The sequence below is a fragment of the Camelina sativa genome, chromosome 3 (assembly GCF_030686135.1).
Source record: "Camelina sativa cultivar CO46 ecotype springtype chromosome 3, ASM3068613v1".
Taxonomy (NCBI): domain Eukaryota; kingdom Viridiplantae; phylum Streptophyta; class Magnoliopsida; order Brassicales; family Brassicaceae; genus Camelina; species Camelina sativa.
Window position 1 is genome coordinate 5,395,226 of NC_141882.1, and position 15,224 is coordinate 5,410,449.

Consider the following 15,224-nt stretch of genomic DNA (forward strand, 5'->3'; position numbering starts at 1 on the left):
AAACAACTTTGATGTTCATTTGAATTCTGGATTGAAAAAGAGATTACAAAAGGATAAAAATTAAAATTTCCCAAAAAAATTCCACAATTAAACATACCAAATTCGATAAACATGGAGTCATGGTTAAGAGAAATCCAAACTGAAAATTTAATAATTTACTTATCATTAGACAATTCTAGATTGAAATCGAGATTAAACAAGGACAAAATTTAAACATGAAAAAAAAAAACACAATTAACATACCCAATTTGATCGACAAGGAGCAATGGAGAAGAAAAATTCAACTGGATTGAGCTTGATATAGTGAAGAGGAGACCACCAAAACGAGTAAGAAGCAGATGGATAGAAGGTGGAAGACAGTGAAGATGGATAGACGGCGGAAGACGGTGAAGAAATCGAATCGGCGGAAGATGGTGAAGATGGAGAGAGATGGTGACGATGGAGAAAGACGACGGTGAGATGGTCAAGATGGAGAGAGACGACGATGAGATGGTGACGATGGTGAGAGACGACGGTTAGATGGTGACGACGGTGAGAGACGACGGTGAGATGGTGACGACGAGATGGTGACGATGGTGAGATACGGCGGAAGGGTTTTGTCTCGATTAGCCCTTTTAGAAAAAAAATTTTACCGTAATTAGTTTCTTACTTTGTCTCGACAAAGTGAAATTTTTCTTAATTTGTCAAAACCCAAAACAATAAATTAGGCCCACTTGATGGAGCCCCAAAACAACAAAATTTATCTGAAAAAATAATTAAGGGTATAATTGGCTATTTTCGATTAATAAAACCTATTTAACCAAACTTTTATAAAAAAAAGTGTATATGGCTAAATTTTTAGAAAAAAGATCATTTATTTATAATTTTTTCTTAAAAAATTAACTTTAATAAAATCAAAAGCGAAACTTCCTCTGATTTTCTTATAATAACACATAATGACTGAAATGTTGACAATGACGTGCAAAGAGTTCAGGTTTGCAAATAAAACCCCATACATGTCAATTTCATTTTTTTGGTTATCTTTTGGAATTTACCTCAAGTCCCCGTAAGCAAAGCAAATTGCAATTACCGTTATATTATTTTTGTTTGCATTTTTTTTTTGTAAACATTGTGGCGTACTGTGAACAACCCAAAAGTGTAAATAACAAGTGCTTACAAAAAAACCCAAGTGTACATGACATGTTAAACTACAACCCTGCCCGTCTTTAGAGCCTCTACTTATTTTTAGGCCATGAATGGAATGGTTTTTAAATTAGGTTTTAGCTTTTGGTTTTTAGATTTTAGTTTTTGGTTTTTAAATATTTGGTTTTTGGTTTCTGCTAAAAAAATTTAAAAAAAAAATAAATAAATAAATAAACATTGAAAAATGAAAGAAAAAGAATCACGTGGAGAAGAGAATGAGAAACCAATATAAAAGGATTTTTGGTTTTTATTTGAAAATGGATTAAATCTTTCAAAAACTTGATTCCCCATTTTTCAGAGAATCCAATTTTGTAAAATCTTGAAAGGCTGTAAAACTGGTTTTTAGAAAAACAAAAATCAAAATTTACCCAAAAACTACTAATACAATCATGGCCTTATTTTAATTATGTTTTTGAAGAAGGAGACCCTCTAATTGGAATGACAAATTCACCTTGATCGAGAATAAATTTGAAGTCCAGGTCCAGATCAAGAATAGGTGCTCTTGAAAGTTGAAACCTAGACACTCATCCAAACACATTATATATACTATACCACTTCTTATATAACAATTGCTTACAAAGCCCAAGTGACATGACATGTTAAACTGATTGCGTGGAATTAAGCATCACTTGTTAGTGTGTATTGACTAATGTCCACTACACATCCAGGATGGTAATTAAACTAAGGAAATTAGTATATATTGTCATTGCTTTTGTTTGGAAACAAACTTAAGCTTTTTTACCTGAACTCTTTTTATCCAAAATGCAAATTTTACCCAAAAAGTGATATGGGATTATACTAATTCCGTTCTGACTCGAGTACCATCATTCCTCTGAGTCCCTATCTATTCTCACGCATCTTAGACCGACTTCTTTCCACATGTGTTTTCCTTTCTTGTAGCCAAGGAGTTAATTAGACTCAAGTAATTGGATTTTTTTCGTGAACGAGGTTATCCTTGATAGTTCCAATACATTTAACAATGATACTTAAGATCACGTTATCAAAAACAATATTGACTCAATCTATCTAACATCACTTAATTAGGATTTTTATTGCACTTGTTATTTTTATTTTTTTGTTTAAGTTTTATTGCACTTGTTATAAGACATGTTTGGGGTATAATCATGTCTATGATTTACAAGCACTCACAAAGTTGGACTTATCTAAACTACAACTTTTACTCTCCATCGAGGTGATTTTGCCAATTCCAACAAGTTGATGGACTATAGATGGAGCTACGGCTTGTAATTTGGGAAAATCACAATTTTGATTAAATTTTTGCATAATGAGTCCTTAAGAAAATGGACAAAAATTAGCCTACTGACAATCATGCGAAAAAATGTCCAACTTAATTTTTGCATGTTGATACGATCGAGAGTGACGTGGTAGCCAGAGAATAAGTATTTCGAAAACTGATGATCCTATTTTGCTCTTTCTCTCTCGTATTTTCTTTTCTTTCTGACTGTCTCTCCAAAAAAACGAACTCAATAGCACTTAATAGTACACTATAGTTTTATACACACAAGATATAAAATACATAAGACGAAAAGAATAACGCTGATCAATACTTGCCTACTTGCAATATTCTAATCTATAACTTTCGCTGATCAATACTTGCCTACTTGCAATATTCTAATCTATAATTTTTTTTTTGAGAAATACCTTAAAATAGCACTAAAACAAATTATATTGATAACTATAGCATACATTTCATAAATTTCCAAAAATAACATAATTTAATACATTAAAATATTTAAAATTAATTTTTAGAATTTTGTTTTTTATGTTTGGGTTCTCAACTTCACATTTAGAATATAGTTTTGAGGGGTAGGATTTAGTATTTTGAATTTAGAATTTAATTTTAAAAGATTAATTAGTGCTATTTTTAGAATTTTAGAGATGTTTTACTAAGTTTGGAAAAAAAACTTTTTTTGTGTTATTTTTGAGAATCTCCCATTTTTTTTTTTGTCTACATTATTCTAATCTATAATTATACATCGAATTTGTTATTTTGTTTGGTTGTGTATTGTAAACAAGCGTCTCAGTAGTGATCGGCAGTGTAAAATATTACTTTCCTTTTGTTTAGCATGTATATGTAAATGTAGTATTAGCAAAAGGTGTAGTATCAATTATATATACAATGAACTTATAAATAGAATAACAAATCGTAATCGACATTTTAAAAAACATGTTACGTACAAATAAATATGAGTGTAGCGAACCCTTTAATCTGCCTTTTTTGGCAAGCAATTACAACATATAAAAAAGAACCCTAACTTTCCCCTGATATATATATACAAGTACTGAAGTACATATGCACAAACACTGAGAAACTTCTATTTTACCTCTCTTCAGAAAGCGATAAAATTCTTGTTTAGCTGTTCATGAAACCTACCGGACCGCCGTACACTTGCGGCTCTTCTAGCCGTGAAACCAACAGTCGTGGGCCGAATCGATCTCTGTCTAACCATTTCCACAAACTCGGGATCATTAGAATGACCTTCGTACCGAATCCACTGAATCATCTGATGGTATCCCGGGAAGAATCTCATTTGAACTGACTTGAAGACGAAGTAAGGGATCAAAGCGAAGAACATCACGAAGAGAGTGGTGAGCCAGTATGATGGAGCTGGAGCTAGGGCTTCGATGAAGACTTTATAAGCATCTGTGGAGAAGCTAGGAGCCATGGCTCCATAGATCATGAGGAAGATGTACCACAAAGCAACTGAGCCCCATATTACAATGTGTTGGACCCAAGTGAAGTAGCTTATGGCTAAAGCCATTTGGAGATTGACGATCCAGACTAGGCAAGTGTACATTGTCCCGCCGAGGATTTCTCTGCCGACAGTTTTGCCATTAGGGTTGTAGAGTTGGTGCTTTAGAGATTCCTTGCAAAGGAAGAAAATGGCTAGCGCAGTAAAGACTCCGTTGAACATCCATCCGATGATTCTCTTCCAGCTGAAAAGAAGATTATTTACTCCTTCTTGGTATAGCAATGGGAACTGCAAATAAAACGGAAAACGAACTTCACTCAGTGATGTGTATCAGAGGAATTTTTGATTCTGTGTAGGGTTTATGGAGGGTAATGCTTGGATATACCTTGTAACAATAGCGAGCTGAGACATCTTGATCGAAAACTCCAAGAGCAATGACGGGAAGCGAAGAGAAGAAGACGTTGAAAAGCGATAAAAACCAGTCGTTATATGCGGGTTGAGCAGAGAAGGATGTGTAGGCTTCGTATAAGAACACTGTGACACCAAAAGTTATGTTCTTGTAGAAGAAGTAACAAATCTGCAAGAGCCAAAACAGAAGCCAGGTTAGAGAAAAATGCATAGAGTTTATTTGGAGAATGTTTCTGAGAGAGAGAAATTGTATACCATTGATGAGATCCTGCTGTAACACCAGTGACCATGGACAAGCAAGAGTCGCTCTAAGTAACGGAATTGAGCAATGGCTATATCGCTAGACATAACCGCTTGCATTCCCTCAACACCGCTGATTCCAACACCAATATCCGCTTCTTGAAGCATTCCAACATCATTTGCTCCATCTCCAATCGCTAAAGTTGTCTTGCCGGTTCCAGATTTGACCAACCGCGTAACCTGAAAGCAAAAATCTTCTATTAATAAATCCGCAATACTAGAGCCAGTAAAAAAAAACCATTTCCGTGGGAAAAGACATTACCAGTGCCTTTTGTTTAGGTGATGATCTGCAGCAAATAACAGAGGCACATCCTGTGGCTAAATCAAGAAACTTCTTCTTGAAATCATCTTCAAGGGCATAAGTTAGCGACTTCCCATCAATGATCAACGCAAAGGCCTCTTGAGAGCTCGAGCTGCTTGATGCTGTGAGTAGAGCTTTCCCTTCTTCCATTTGCCTCACCACGCTTTCTCTCGATGCCTATAAACATCAGTCGGTCCATATATCAATCTCCTCGATTAAAAAGATAGTGAAGACATATTACTGTTTGAATTACAAATATAAAAATTACCTGTTCAATTGCATCTTTCTCTCCAGCTTTCTCCAATGCTTTGATGTGTGGTGTCTCAAGATTTATGATGATCTGCTTCATCTCTTGTCTTAGTAAACTACAAGCAAATCTGCAGAGATTCCGTAAAAAAATGTAAGAAAATGTGTAACAAACACACTAAGAACAATGTATAGATTCAGACATACGAACAAAAAAACAAAAATCTTTATCCCTTCTGTTACTTAGTCTTACCCGATATTGATTGCAGTCTCCATTTTGTCTCCGGTTAGAACCCAAATCTTGATCCCTGCTTGAGCTAGCTTGTCGATACAATCCGGAACCTAAACCACAATCAAGTTAAACCTGTTATAGTCCTCCTATACTCGACCTAAATACCAAAACATTTTTAAAAAAATCTGTTAAGAACTTTAGTCTTAAAAGAGCAATACCCCATTTTGAAGTTTGTCCTCAACAGCAGTAGCACCGAGGAGAATTAAATCTCGTTCCATTCGTTCCGTGATTTCATCGATCAAGCTCTCACGATCCGCTGTCACAGAGTTCTTAGCTTCATTGAAGTTCTTGCTAAATTCTATGTACTCATTCTCATCAACCTCGCGGTATGCAAGTATCAATGTCCTTAGCCCTGCATCTGCGTATTCATTAACATGCTCTCGAGTTTTCTCTTCGAAATAACGCCCGTTCTTTGCAAGTCTTTCAAACATTACACTGCACACAATAACACAAGATTCCACAAAAGTCAATAGACCTCAACAAAAAAAAGCCTAAGAATGTATAATAATCTCTCAAGATGGTCAGTTAAAACTTACTTGTCAGCTCCTTTGGACAGTAACAGAAGCTTCCCATCTTCATCACGCACAATAACAGACATTCTCTTCCTCGCGCTGTTAAACTCAAGAACGTTTAATAACCGATACACCCTGTAAAAAAACAGAGGAATGTTAGTTTTTTTACATCAAGAAACTGTCAAGAAGTCTCATTATAAGAAACACAAAACAAACCTTTCAACTGTTTTCCCTGATGTAAGATCCAATTCACGGAAAGAAATCCCGTTTTGTGTCCTGCTAAAGAACTCAAACCCGAACTCACGAGCCGCGACAACAAACGCAGCTTCATCAGGAGACTCAGCTTCGTAAGAGACAGCCCCAGTGGCTTCATCAGTTTCAGGTATAGCCGTGTGACAAACAGCTAACAACCTGAAAAACTTCTGCAAAACCGCTGCATCTCGCTGCTTAACCCAATTCCCTTTCATAACCCTCTCATCCTCGAAATTAAACCCTTTGATCTTAGGACCAGACCGGTCCACCACAACATCCAACTCATCACCAACCAAAGTCGAACCATTACTTCTCATAGCCATGGATCTTTCAACTTCAGTTATACCACGTCCATACGCAGTTCCCGCTATAGAACATTTGATAAACTCCATGGAGTTACAAGTCAATGTACCGGTTTTATCAGATAGAATCGTATCAACCATCCCAAGCTCTTCGTTGAGATTAGATGTCCTAGCGTGTGCAGGTTTATCGTTCTCCTCGTAGTACATAAGAATGTCATTGTTGATGAAAACGCTCTGAAGAACCTTAACGATTTCGATAGAGACATAAAGCGAAATGGGAATGAAGTTACTGTAGAGCATAACCGCGGTGAAGAAATGGTAAACCGAAGCCAGAAAAGCTCTGTCTGGATCAAAGAAGATATCAGCATCGTCTGGTCTCAAGTACCATCTCTCAGTTCTTCCTCCAGACTTCACTCTATCTTCTCTCGTCTCAACACCAAATACAATCGAACCAATAAAAGACATCAAAAACACAACACCGAACATCACGTAGATGATTTTGTCCATCTTCCTCTCGATTCTGCTTCTCTTAGATGGTGGATCAGTTGAATTTTGAATCACCTGTTTTCAAAATTTTCAAACTCAGCACAAATCTTAACTGAAACAAAGTAAAGAAGAGATCTTTAAAGTTAATACCTTTGTGTCATGTCCAGTGAAGACAACAGCTCCATAAACATACTCTGTGTTTCTAAGCTTGGAATCACGAAGAAGAAGCTGTTGAATCGACAATGGTAATCTCTGTTGTTCCAGATGTAAAGTTCCAACAAAGGTATAGAGATCTGCATTTGGATCTTCACATCTCACAACACCTTTTAGCTCCTTGAAATCTGAATCTTCATGTAAAACAGATGAAGTCGCTTCTAAACCTTGTTTCACTTTCAGATTGGTTTCTCCGTCAAGGTTCATCGTCTCTACGTAACAAATCGAATCTTCGTTGCTCGACGATAAAAGCAAAAGATCCGCCGGAAAAAACTCGTCTTTATCAACTCTCACTATATCTCCGACTTTAAGATTCCTCCACTCTTCTTGCCGGAATATTCCATTCCCGTCGTGAACCTTCACTTTCCGGTTATTCACTTCTATATCCTAAATCAGTAAAAATCAAAACTTTAATTAAAAAAAGTTTAAAGTTTTAATTTTTACAAAGAGTTTGAAGATTTTGATTAAAGACCTGTTTTTTACGACCCCAATCTTCGATAGCTTCTTTAACCATACTCACGGCGATGACGAAGGCGAGAGGTAACAGAGAACTAACGGGGCTATAAGGAGAGATAGAAGTCAAGGATAAGGCTCCGATGACAAGGAAGTAGAAATTAGCGACGCGACGGAACTGTTCGAAGAGTGATTTGGGTATGAAAGAAGCCGCGGTGTATTTAGTAGACCGGACATAGTTTCCGGCGTAGTTGCGTCGTTCAGCCGCCGGAGAGTTAGGTTCGTTACAGTAAACGACGCGTGAGAAACCAGGTCCTCCAATCTGAGAATGGTCTTCTTGAAAACTAGATTTACGACCTTTGAATGCGTATATATTGCTTAGATGTAATCTTCTTCTCCCGCGACGCTTTGTCATACTTTGTGTTGTTGTTTGTTTCTTCTCTGTGTCTGAAAATGAAAAAAAATCTTATGTAAAAAAAAAATTTAGAGAGTGGAAAAAGGAAAAAAGAATGAAAGAATTAAGATTTTTTTTGTAAGAAGAATTTGAAAGAGAAATGTGTAATTTTGATGTGTGATTTTTTATATACATTGGATTTTAGTTTATGGAAAGGAAGAGGAACGAGTGTATTTTTGTTTTTTTGTTTATGGAAATAAAAATATATTAATAACCCAACTTTGAACGACGACTTTCAACGTATTATTTTATTTTATTTGACGGAGTTTTCTATTGTTGAATTAAAAAAATATATATATATGTTCTTGGTACGAAGGAATTGAGTAATTTTTTTATTTCAGTGAAAATGTAACTAACAAAAAAAAAAATAGGTTTGTAAACAATGTATAGTTGGCAAAAATGAAAAAAGTAAAATCAATGATGATTTCAAACTGTAAAGTCTTGAGAAGAATCAATAATGATTTCAAACTATAGTTGTCGATTTTTGCTATTTTTGTTTCCTTGTTCAAGAAATTTAGGAACGAATGTGTGTGAATGAGCCGTCGACGAAGTCGTAAGTCGTTGATGGATGGTTACTAATAAATATTTCTTTTGAAAACTTCTTGGAAAAGAGAAGAGTCAAGAAGAGAGGAAATGTATACTGGTGTCTTCCTCTTAATGTTAATGTTCTAAAGAAGATTAGTGAATTAAATTTGATGTTTAAATTGATTGATTCTAATCTTAAACGTAAGAATTAGACTGGTATTAGTATATTTTTGTTTACTGTTATTATCAATCAAACTAAAAATAATTGATATTCAGTGATCCTCGCCAGATAAGAAGGCTATCTCTGGTTCGATCTCCTGATTATTAAATTGATCTTCTGACCCTCTTTCTTTAGCAACACATGTGAAAATTAGTTTCCACCTCATAATCTATAGCCAGTTTGGTATAATGCGGATTAATTTTAAATATTTAATATCAATGAATGATTAAAGTTTGGCTAAACAATTTTGTAATCTAGCTCCAGCAGTGTGCCGAACTTGTTGAGCTGCACAACAAATAATATTAGGTTATTTTGCATGTTTTAGTTAGTGATAATTTATTAAACAAATAATAATATACTACTATTGTTTCCATAGTCTCAATTTAATTATAACTCAAGTAACCGATCATGAACTTAAATCATAGTTTAAAAAGAGCTGATTAACCATAGTTAAACATCATATTATTACGCTACACAGTCCATGATTTACATACATGTGATCAGATCTGATATTGTTTTAAAATAATTAATTACATATTACCACGATATGTTCATGCGATTAATATAGTCACACATCTGCACAGCAAATACTTCTCTCACCTACTTCTCTCATTATCATATGGCTGCGCGACTATTCAAACACATCATCTCATCTCATGTGTGACAGAGCAACGGAACATTTAACTAACTTGTAATTTAATAGTAATAGTCATAATCTTTTTGACAATAATGATGCATAAAAGAATATTTAATTTCAGATAACGTAACAAAGACAAGACAAACAAAATTTCACTTTCACATGATCACATCAGCCGTCCGTTGCGGTCAAGTGGTCATCTTTTTTAATTATCTTTCAACTCTAACGTGCTAGACTGGTAGGTAGTACATCATATAATATTGAGCTTCTATGGGTTAGTAATTATATTGGGCTCTAGCTCAGATTTACATAAAACTATTTTTTAGGCCCAATAACAACATCGTAAATGATAACAAAATCCGTATTCTTCGCGGCTGTATTTACCATTTTTACCCATTAACCGACGACTATTTACAATTTTCACTATTCGATTTTACTTTACTATTATTTTTGTTTTTTAATCGGGATTTAAAGTTTCATAAAGCCGTTGTGTTGTCAGACAGAAGAAAAGAGAGATTTTTTTTTTTTTCAATTTGGGAAATTAGGGTTCCAAATTGTTGTTGTTGTTGTTGTTAGTTTCAATTTCAAACTATGTTCACGCCACAGAAGAAACCGTGGATGTCACCGGCGATGACGACGCCGAGAAGCGAGAAGCACAAAATCGGCGGTGTTACTAACCCAAGGACCGCTGATAGAAAAGGAAAAGCGGTTGCTTTCAGCGATGACCTAGTAATGTCGACTCTTCCGCCGCTTCCGATTGGATCACTCACCGGAGAAGTCGTTCCTCGAGTTCAGGTTGATGATACGACGGATATGGGTGATTGGAGAAGGTTTAGGGAGGTGGGTTTGTTGAATGAGGCTTCGATGGAGGAGAAAGATAGAGAAGCTCTTCTTGAAAAGGTCTCGACGCTCGAAAAAGAGGTAACCTTTTTTTATGAATCCTTTATTTTGTATGATTTGATATTATTCTGTTGCTGGGTTTGCTTTATTTCTTTGAGAATCCATAGGACCATAGCTGCAAGTAGAACATTTGGGTTAAAACTGATAATGTAGATATGTAAATTGGGTTGATATGCTGCTCTCGTGGGGTTTATGAGGCAATTGGTAACCTTTAGCTGTCCGAGAGTTGAAATGAGTGTTTTTTCTCCTTTTTTTTTATCACTTTTTTATAAATACACAACTATAAAGGCTTCAATCTTTTAGCATTGTTTCTTCTGTGCAGTTATATGGCTACCAGCACAATATGGGGCTTCTTCTCATGGAGAACAAAGAGTGGGCTTCGAAGCATGAACAGCTAATTCAGGCATTCCAAGAAGCTCAAGAAATCCTTAAAAGGGAACAGTCGTCACATCTCTATGCGTTGACGACTATCGAACAACGTGAAGAAAACTTGAGAAAAGCCTTGAGTCTTGAAAAGCAATGTGTGGAAGAGGTATGATACTTTGGATTTCACATTATGGATTTTTTTTTTTTTTAATGTTTGTTCTTTGTCACATTGATGTCTGGGTTTCCTCTTTTCTGCTTAGCTTCCTTAAAACATTAGACTCTTTGTTCTGAGGTAGTGTGTTACTACATTTGTGTTCTGAATTTCTTAGAGATTTATCTATTTTTTTCTGTATTTTTTTTTTTTTTTTTGCAGCTTGAAAAGGCTCTTCGTGAAGTTCAAGAAGAGAATAGCGAGACAAGGCTCACTTCTGAAGCTAAATTAGCTGAAGCAAACGCTCTGGTTGCTAGTGTTAACGGGAGATCTTCAGACGTGGAAAACAAGATTTACTCTGCTGAAAGCAAACTCGCAGAGGCCACTAGAAAGCGCTCCGAGCTGGAAATGAGATTGAAGGAAGTGGAGACTCGTGAAAGTGTTCTGCAACAAGAGCGTGTTTCATTTGCTAAAGAGTAAATAAAAATATTAGATATACTTCTGAAAAGCTCAATTATTTTTGTGAGTCTTACGTGTATGTTATTGTTATTGCACCACAGGCGAGAACCATATGAAGGGACTTTCCACAAGCAAAGAGAGTACCTTCATGAATGGGAGAAAAAGCTTCAACAAAAGGAAGAATCAATGTCTGAGCAAAAAAGAAGCCTGAATCAAAGAGAGGAAAAGATTAATGAAAAAGAAAACAAACTGAAGCTAAAAGAAAAGGAACTTGAAGAATCCAATAAAAAGGTTCATTTGTCTATGTCTTAAGTGTAAGGAAAGCGAAGAGGACATAGCTAAACGATTAGAAGAATTGACTACAAAAGAGAATGTGAGTTTATTATAACTATGTGAAAATGGCTTCTTTAATCTTATGTATTATTCTTATATGACTTGCTTATGGTTGTGTTTACCCTAGGAAGCTCACATACGCCACAGTGTGCTAGTGAAAAAGGAAAAGGAGTTACAAGCATTTGATGAGAAGCTCATTGCTAGAGAAGGGGTAAGTCTAAGGGTATGCTTTTTATTTTTGTTGAACACTGTTTATGTAGTGGAAATATAAAAGAATAATGAACATAATAATGTGATATCAAGCCTTCTTTCTCTATTTAGTCCATATTTGTAGGAACACTGCATATCTGGTGATGAACAAGTTTGAGTGACGGCTTGTATATAATCTTCTATTAACAACAATGCACCTATTCAGTTCATGGCTTTGAATTAAGAATCATGTAAATAGATTTCGTTGTTTCGGAATTTATAATTATTAAAGCTTTGGTTTGGTTTCTTTGAACAGACAGAAATTCAAAAGCTTATTGATGATCAGAAAGAGGCATTGGCTGCTAAGATGCTGGAATTTGAACTGGAATGTGAGGAAAGAAGAAAATCTCTCGACAAGGAACTCCAAAGGAAGATAGAAGAACTTGAACGAAAGAAAGTTGAAATTGATCACAGTGAGGAGAAGCTCCAGAAAAGGAGTCAAGCAATGAATAAGAAGTTTGACCGAGTGAATGAAAAGGAGATGGACCTCGAAGCAAAGTCAAAAACTATCAAAGAAAAAGAAAAAATCATACAAGCTGAGGAGAAAAAGTTAAGTTTGGAAAAGCAACAGTTGCTTTCTGATAAGGATAGTCTGGAAGACTTACAGCAAGAAACTGAAAAAATCCGATCTGAGATGATGAAAAAGGAGGAATGGATCCAAGAAGAATGCAAAAGTCTTGAAATCAAGAAAGAAGAGAGGGAAGAATACTTGAGACTGCAGTCCGAACTCAAGTCCCAGATAGAGAAATGTAGACTCCATGAGGAGTTTCTTTCTAAGGAAGTTGAAAATCTGAAGCAAGAGAAAGAGAGATTTGAAAAGGAGTGGGAAATATTGGACGAAAAGCAAGCAGAATACAGGAAAGAGCAACTAAGAATGTCTGAAGAAAAAGCAAAGTTTGAGAGGTTCAGCTGGAAGGAGAAAGATTGGAAAAAGAAGAGAGTGCTTTGAGGGTACAGATAATGCAGGAATTGGATGATATTAGACTGCAGAGGGCATCATTTGAAGCCAATATGAAACATGAACGCTCAACTTTACATGAAAAAGCCAAACTTGAGCAATCTAAGGTGATTGAGGATCTTGAAATGATGAGAAGGAATCTTGAAATTGAACTTCAGAAAAGGAAAGAACAAGACGAGGAAGATCTACAAACCAGACTGACTGAGTTCGAGGACAAAAGAATGAAAGAGCTTAGTGATATCAATCACCAGAAGCAGGCTTTGAATAGGGAGATGGAAGAAATGGTGTCCAAAAGGATAGTAAAGAGATTGCAAAGCACGAAAAGAAACTGAAAGAGCAGCAATTAGAGATGCATAATGACATCACTGAACTTAGTACACTCAGCACCAACCTCAAGAAACGTAGGGAAGTGTTTGCCCGTGAAAGATCTCGCTTTCTAGCATTTGTTCAAAAGCTCAAGGTATGTGGGAATTGTGGGCAACTGGCGAATGAGTTTGTACTCTCTGATCTCCAACTACCATATAATGAAGAAGAAGCTATACTACCACCTAATAGAGTTCTGAGTGATCTTCCAGGGAGCTCTGATGCGTCTGACTCTTGTAATATTAAGAAATCTCAAGACGGAGATGCCTCTGGAAGTGGGGGATCTAGAAGGCCCAACATGTCGTTACTGCAGAAATGCACTTCAATAATTTTCTCACCAAGTAAAAGAGCTGAACATGGGATTAACACAAGCAAGTCTGACCAGCGTCCATCTTCCTCAGTGGCAGTTAATATGGAAACAAAATGTGAAAAGCCTCCGCCAATTGATCTTCAACCACTTCCATCTAGTAGCTCAATTCCGGAGGAGGATGAGGAATATACAGACAGTAGAGTACAAGAAATTTCTGAGGGTTCTCAGCTGTCTGAGCTTCAAAGTGCGAGGCACGGACGTGGCAGACCTAGAAAAACCAAAGCTCCTTTGAATCATAAAAGTTCGGTCAAGCATGCAGGCCCTGAAGAATCATTTAAAGATGAATTGAGTGGTCGTGTGTCTGTTACTAGCGAGAAGACAACAGGTGGAGGTGGAAGGAAAAGACAGCATATTGAGGATACTGCTACGGGTGGACAACGCAAGAGACAACAGACAGTTGGTGTCTTACCACAAACCCCTGGCCAAAGACGCTACAATCTGAGGCGGAACAGGACGTAAGTTACCTAACATTGTGACATTGAGTTTTAAGGCTTTACTGTAGCTTCACATGATTTTAATTAGGATATGTCGAGATAGAGAGTAAAGGACCCTTGCATTAGTTTAGCTCGGTAGGTAAAAAAGTATAGTCCAACATCACTATTATATAATATACGTGTAGTATAGCCTTTATTATTCACATTGTTGTGTCTTAATTTTGTTCATTGATTGCCTAAAATCTTATGAGTGAACAGTGTAGACCAAGATCCAGCAGATGTTGAAGATACGGCATTTGGTGGTGAAGATGATGCAGACATTGTTCCCTCTGCGCCATCAAAGGACAATGTGGAAGAAACTTGTGAATCGGTGGTGGAGTCACTTCGAGCTAGAAGATTACAAACTTCAGAAGTTAAGGTGGAGAGAGTTGTGATGGTAAGAAAGACTTCCCTTTTTAAGAGTTTTACAACGTGCGTCTTGCCAAAACTGTTTTGGATGACCAAAACCTTGCCGATAAATTTAGCACAAGGAAAAACAATTATATGTGCTTAATAATTTGGTTATATCTATGGTAGGCTGAAACATTGGCAGATGTTATTACTGCTGATAACAATGGGGGTGTTTCAGTTGCAAATGCGGAACCAATAGCTAATATCACGATGAGCCATGAAGATGGTCAGAACCGGAGAACAGTAAATGAGGAACATGAAGATGGAGATGAAGAAGAAGATGAAGTTCAAGATGATGATGATGAATCACCAAGACCCGGTGAAGGATCCATAAGAAAGAAGATTTGGATGATCTAGGAGATGTTACTTTCACATTTATTTTGTAAAACCATTTGTAGCTTCGTGGATCCAAAGAAAACCTTTTGGTAGGGGGTGCAGTACTGAAGTTAGAGAATTAGAAGCAGAGGCGTGTGTTTAAATGATGTACTTCGTATTGACAGAACATAAAAGCCAGAATCCTGAAGGATATTATTGATTACGAATAAATAAATGTCAAAGGATTAGTTTCAGAAAAGCAGAACATTAAAAGAAAAATCTTTGTCAACATTAAATTCAATAACGCTTTGATATTTGTGCTTCTCTGCATGCTCTATTACATATACATATTGTATGTTATATGTATTGAAAGTTCCAT

The 15,224-nt window shown here is 36.1% G+C and overlaps 1 protein-coding gene and 1 pseudogene across 2 annotated transcripts; one reads left to right on the forward strand and one right to left on the reverse strand.

Annotated features, from left to right (window-relative positions):
- Positions 1-3,335: 3,335 nt before the first annotated feature.
- LOC104772140 (putative phospholipid-transporting ATPase 11) lies at positions 3,336-8,732 on the reverse strand. Its single transcript, XM_087508441.1, has 11 exons — positions 7,681-8,732; positions 7,146-7,595; positions 6,172-7,070; positions 5,980-6,090; positions 5,602-5,878; positions 5,405-5,493; positions 5,174-5,282; positions 4,867-5,082; positions 4,560-4,784; positions 4,282-4,473; positions 3,336-4,184 (listed from the first exon to the last, which is right to left on the reverse strand). The coding sequence occupies exons 1-11, from the start codon at positions 8,074-8,076 to the stop codon at positions 3,534-3,536; spliced, it is 3,615 nt and encodes a 1,204-aa protein (XP_087364567.1). The 5' UTR covers positions 8,077-8,732; the 3' UTR covers positions 3,336-3,533.
- Positions 8,733-9,977: 1,245 nt separating this feature from the next.
- LOC104772171 (protein CROWDED NUCLEI 2-like) lies at positions 9,978-15,104 on the forward strand (annotated as a pseudogene). Its single transcript, XR_015595213.1, has 8 exons — positions 9,978-10,418; positions 10,720-10,929; positions 11,137-11,390; positions 11,475-11,746; positions 11,834-11,917; positions 12,212-14,101; positions 14,339-14,516; positions 14,657-15,104. The product of XR_015595213.1 is annotated as a protein CROWDED NUCLEI 2-like (transcript).
- Positions 15,105-15,224: the final 120 nt, after the last annotated feature.

What these genes read in the sequence shown, in the direction of transcription:
- LOC104772140 (XM_087508441.1), bottom strand. Translation starts at nt 8,076, where the DNA reads ATGACAAAGCGTCGCGGGAGAAGAAGATTACATCTAAGCAATATATAC. An exon ending in TCACTGGACATGACACAAAG is followed by an intron (nt 7,071 to 7,145) that starts GTATTAACTTTA and finishes TTTTGAAAACAG; the next exon opens with GTGATTCAAAATTCAACTGA. An exon ending in AGGACAAACTTCAAAATGGG is followed by an intron (nt 5,494 to 5,601) that starts GTATTGCTCTTT and finishes ATTGTGGTTTAG; the next exon opens with GTTCCGGATTGTATCGACAA.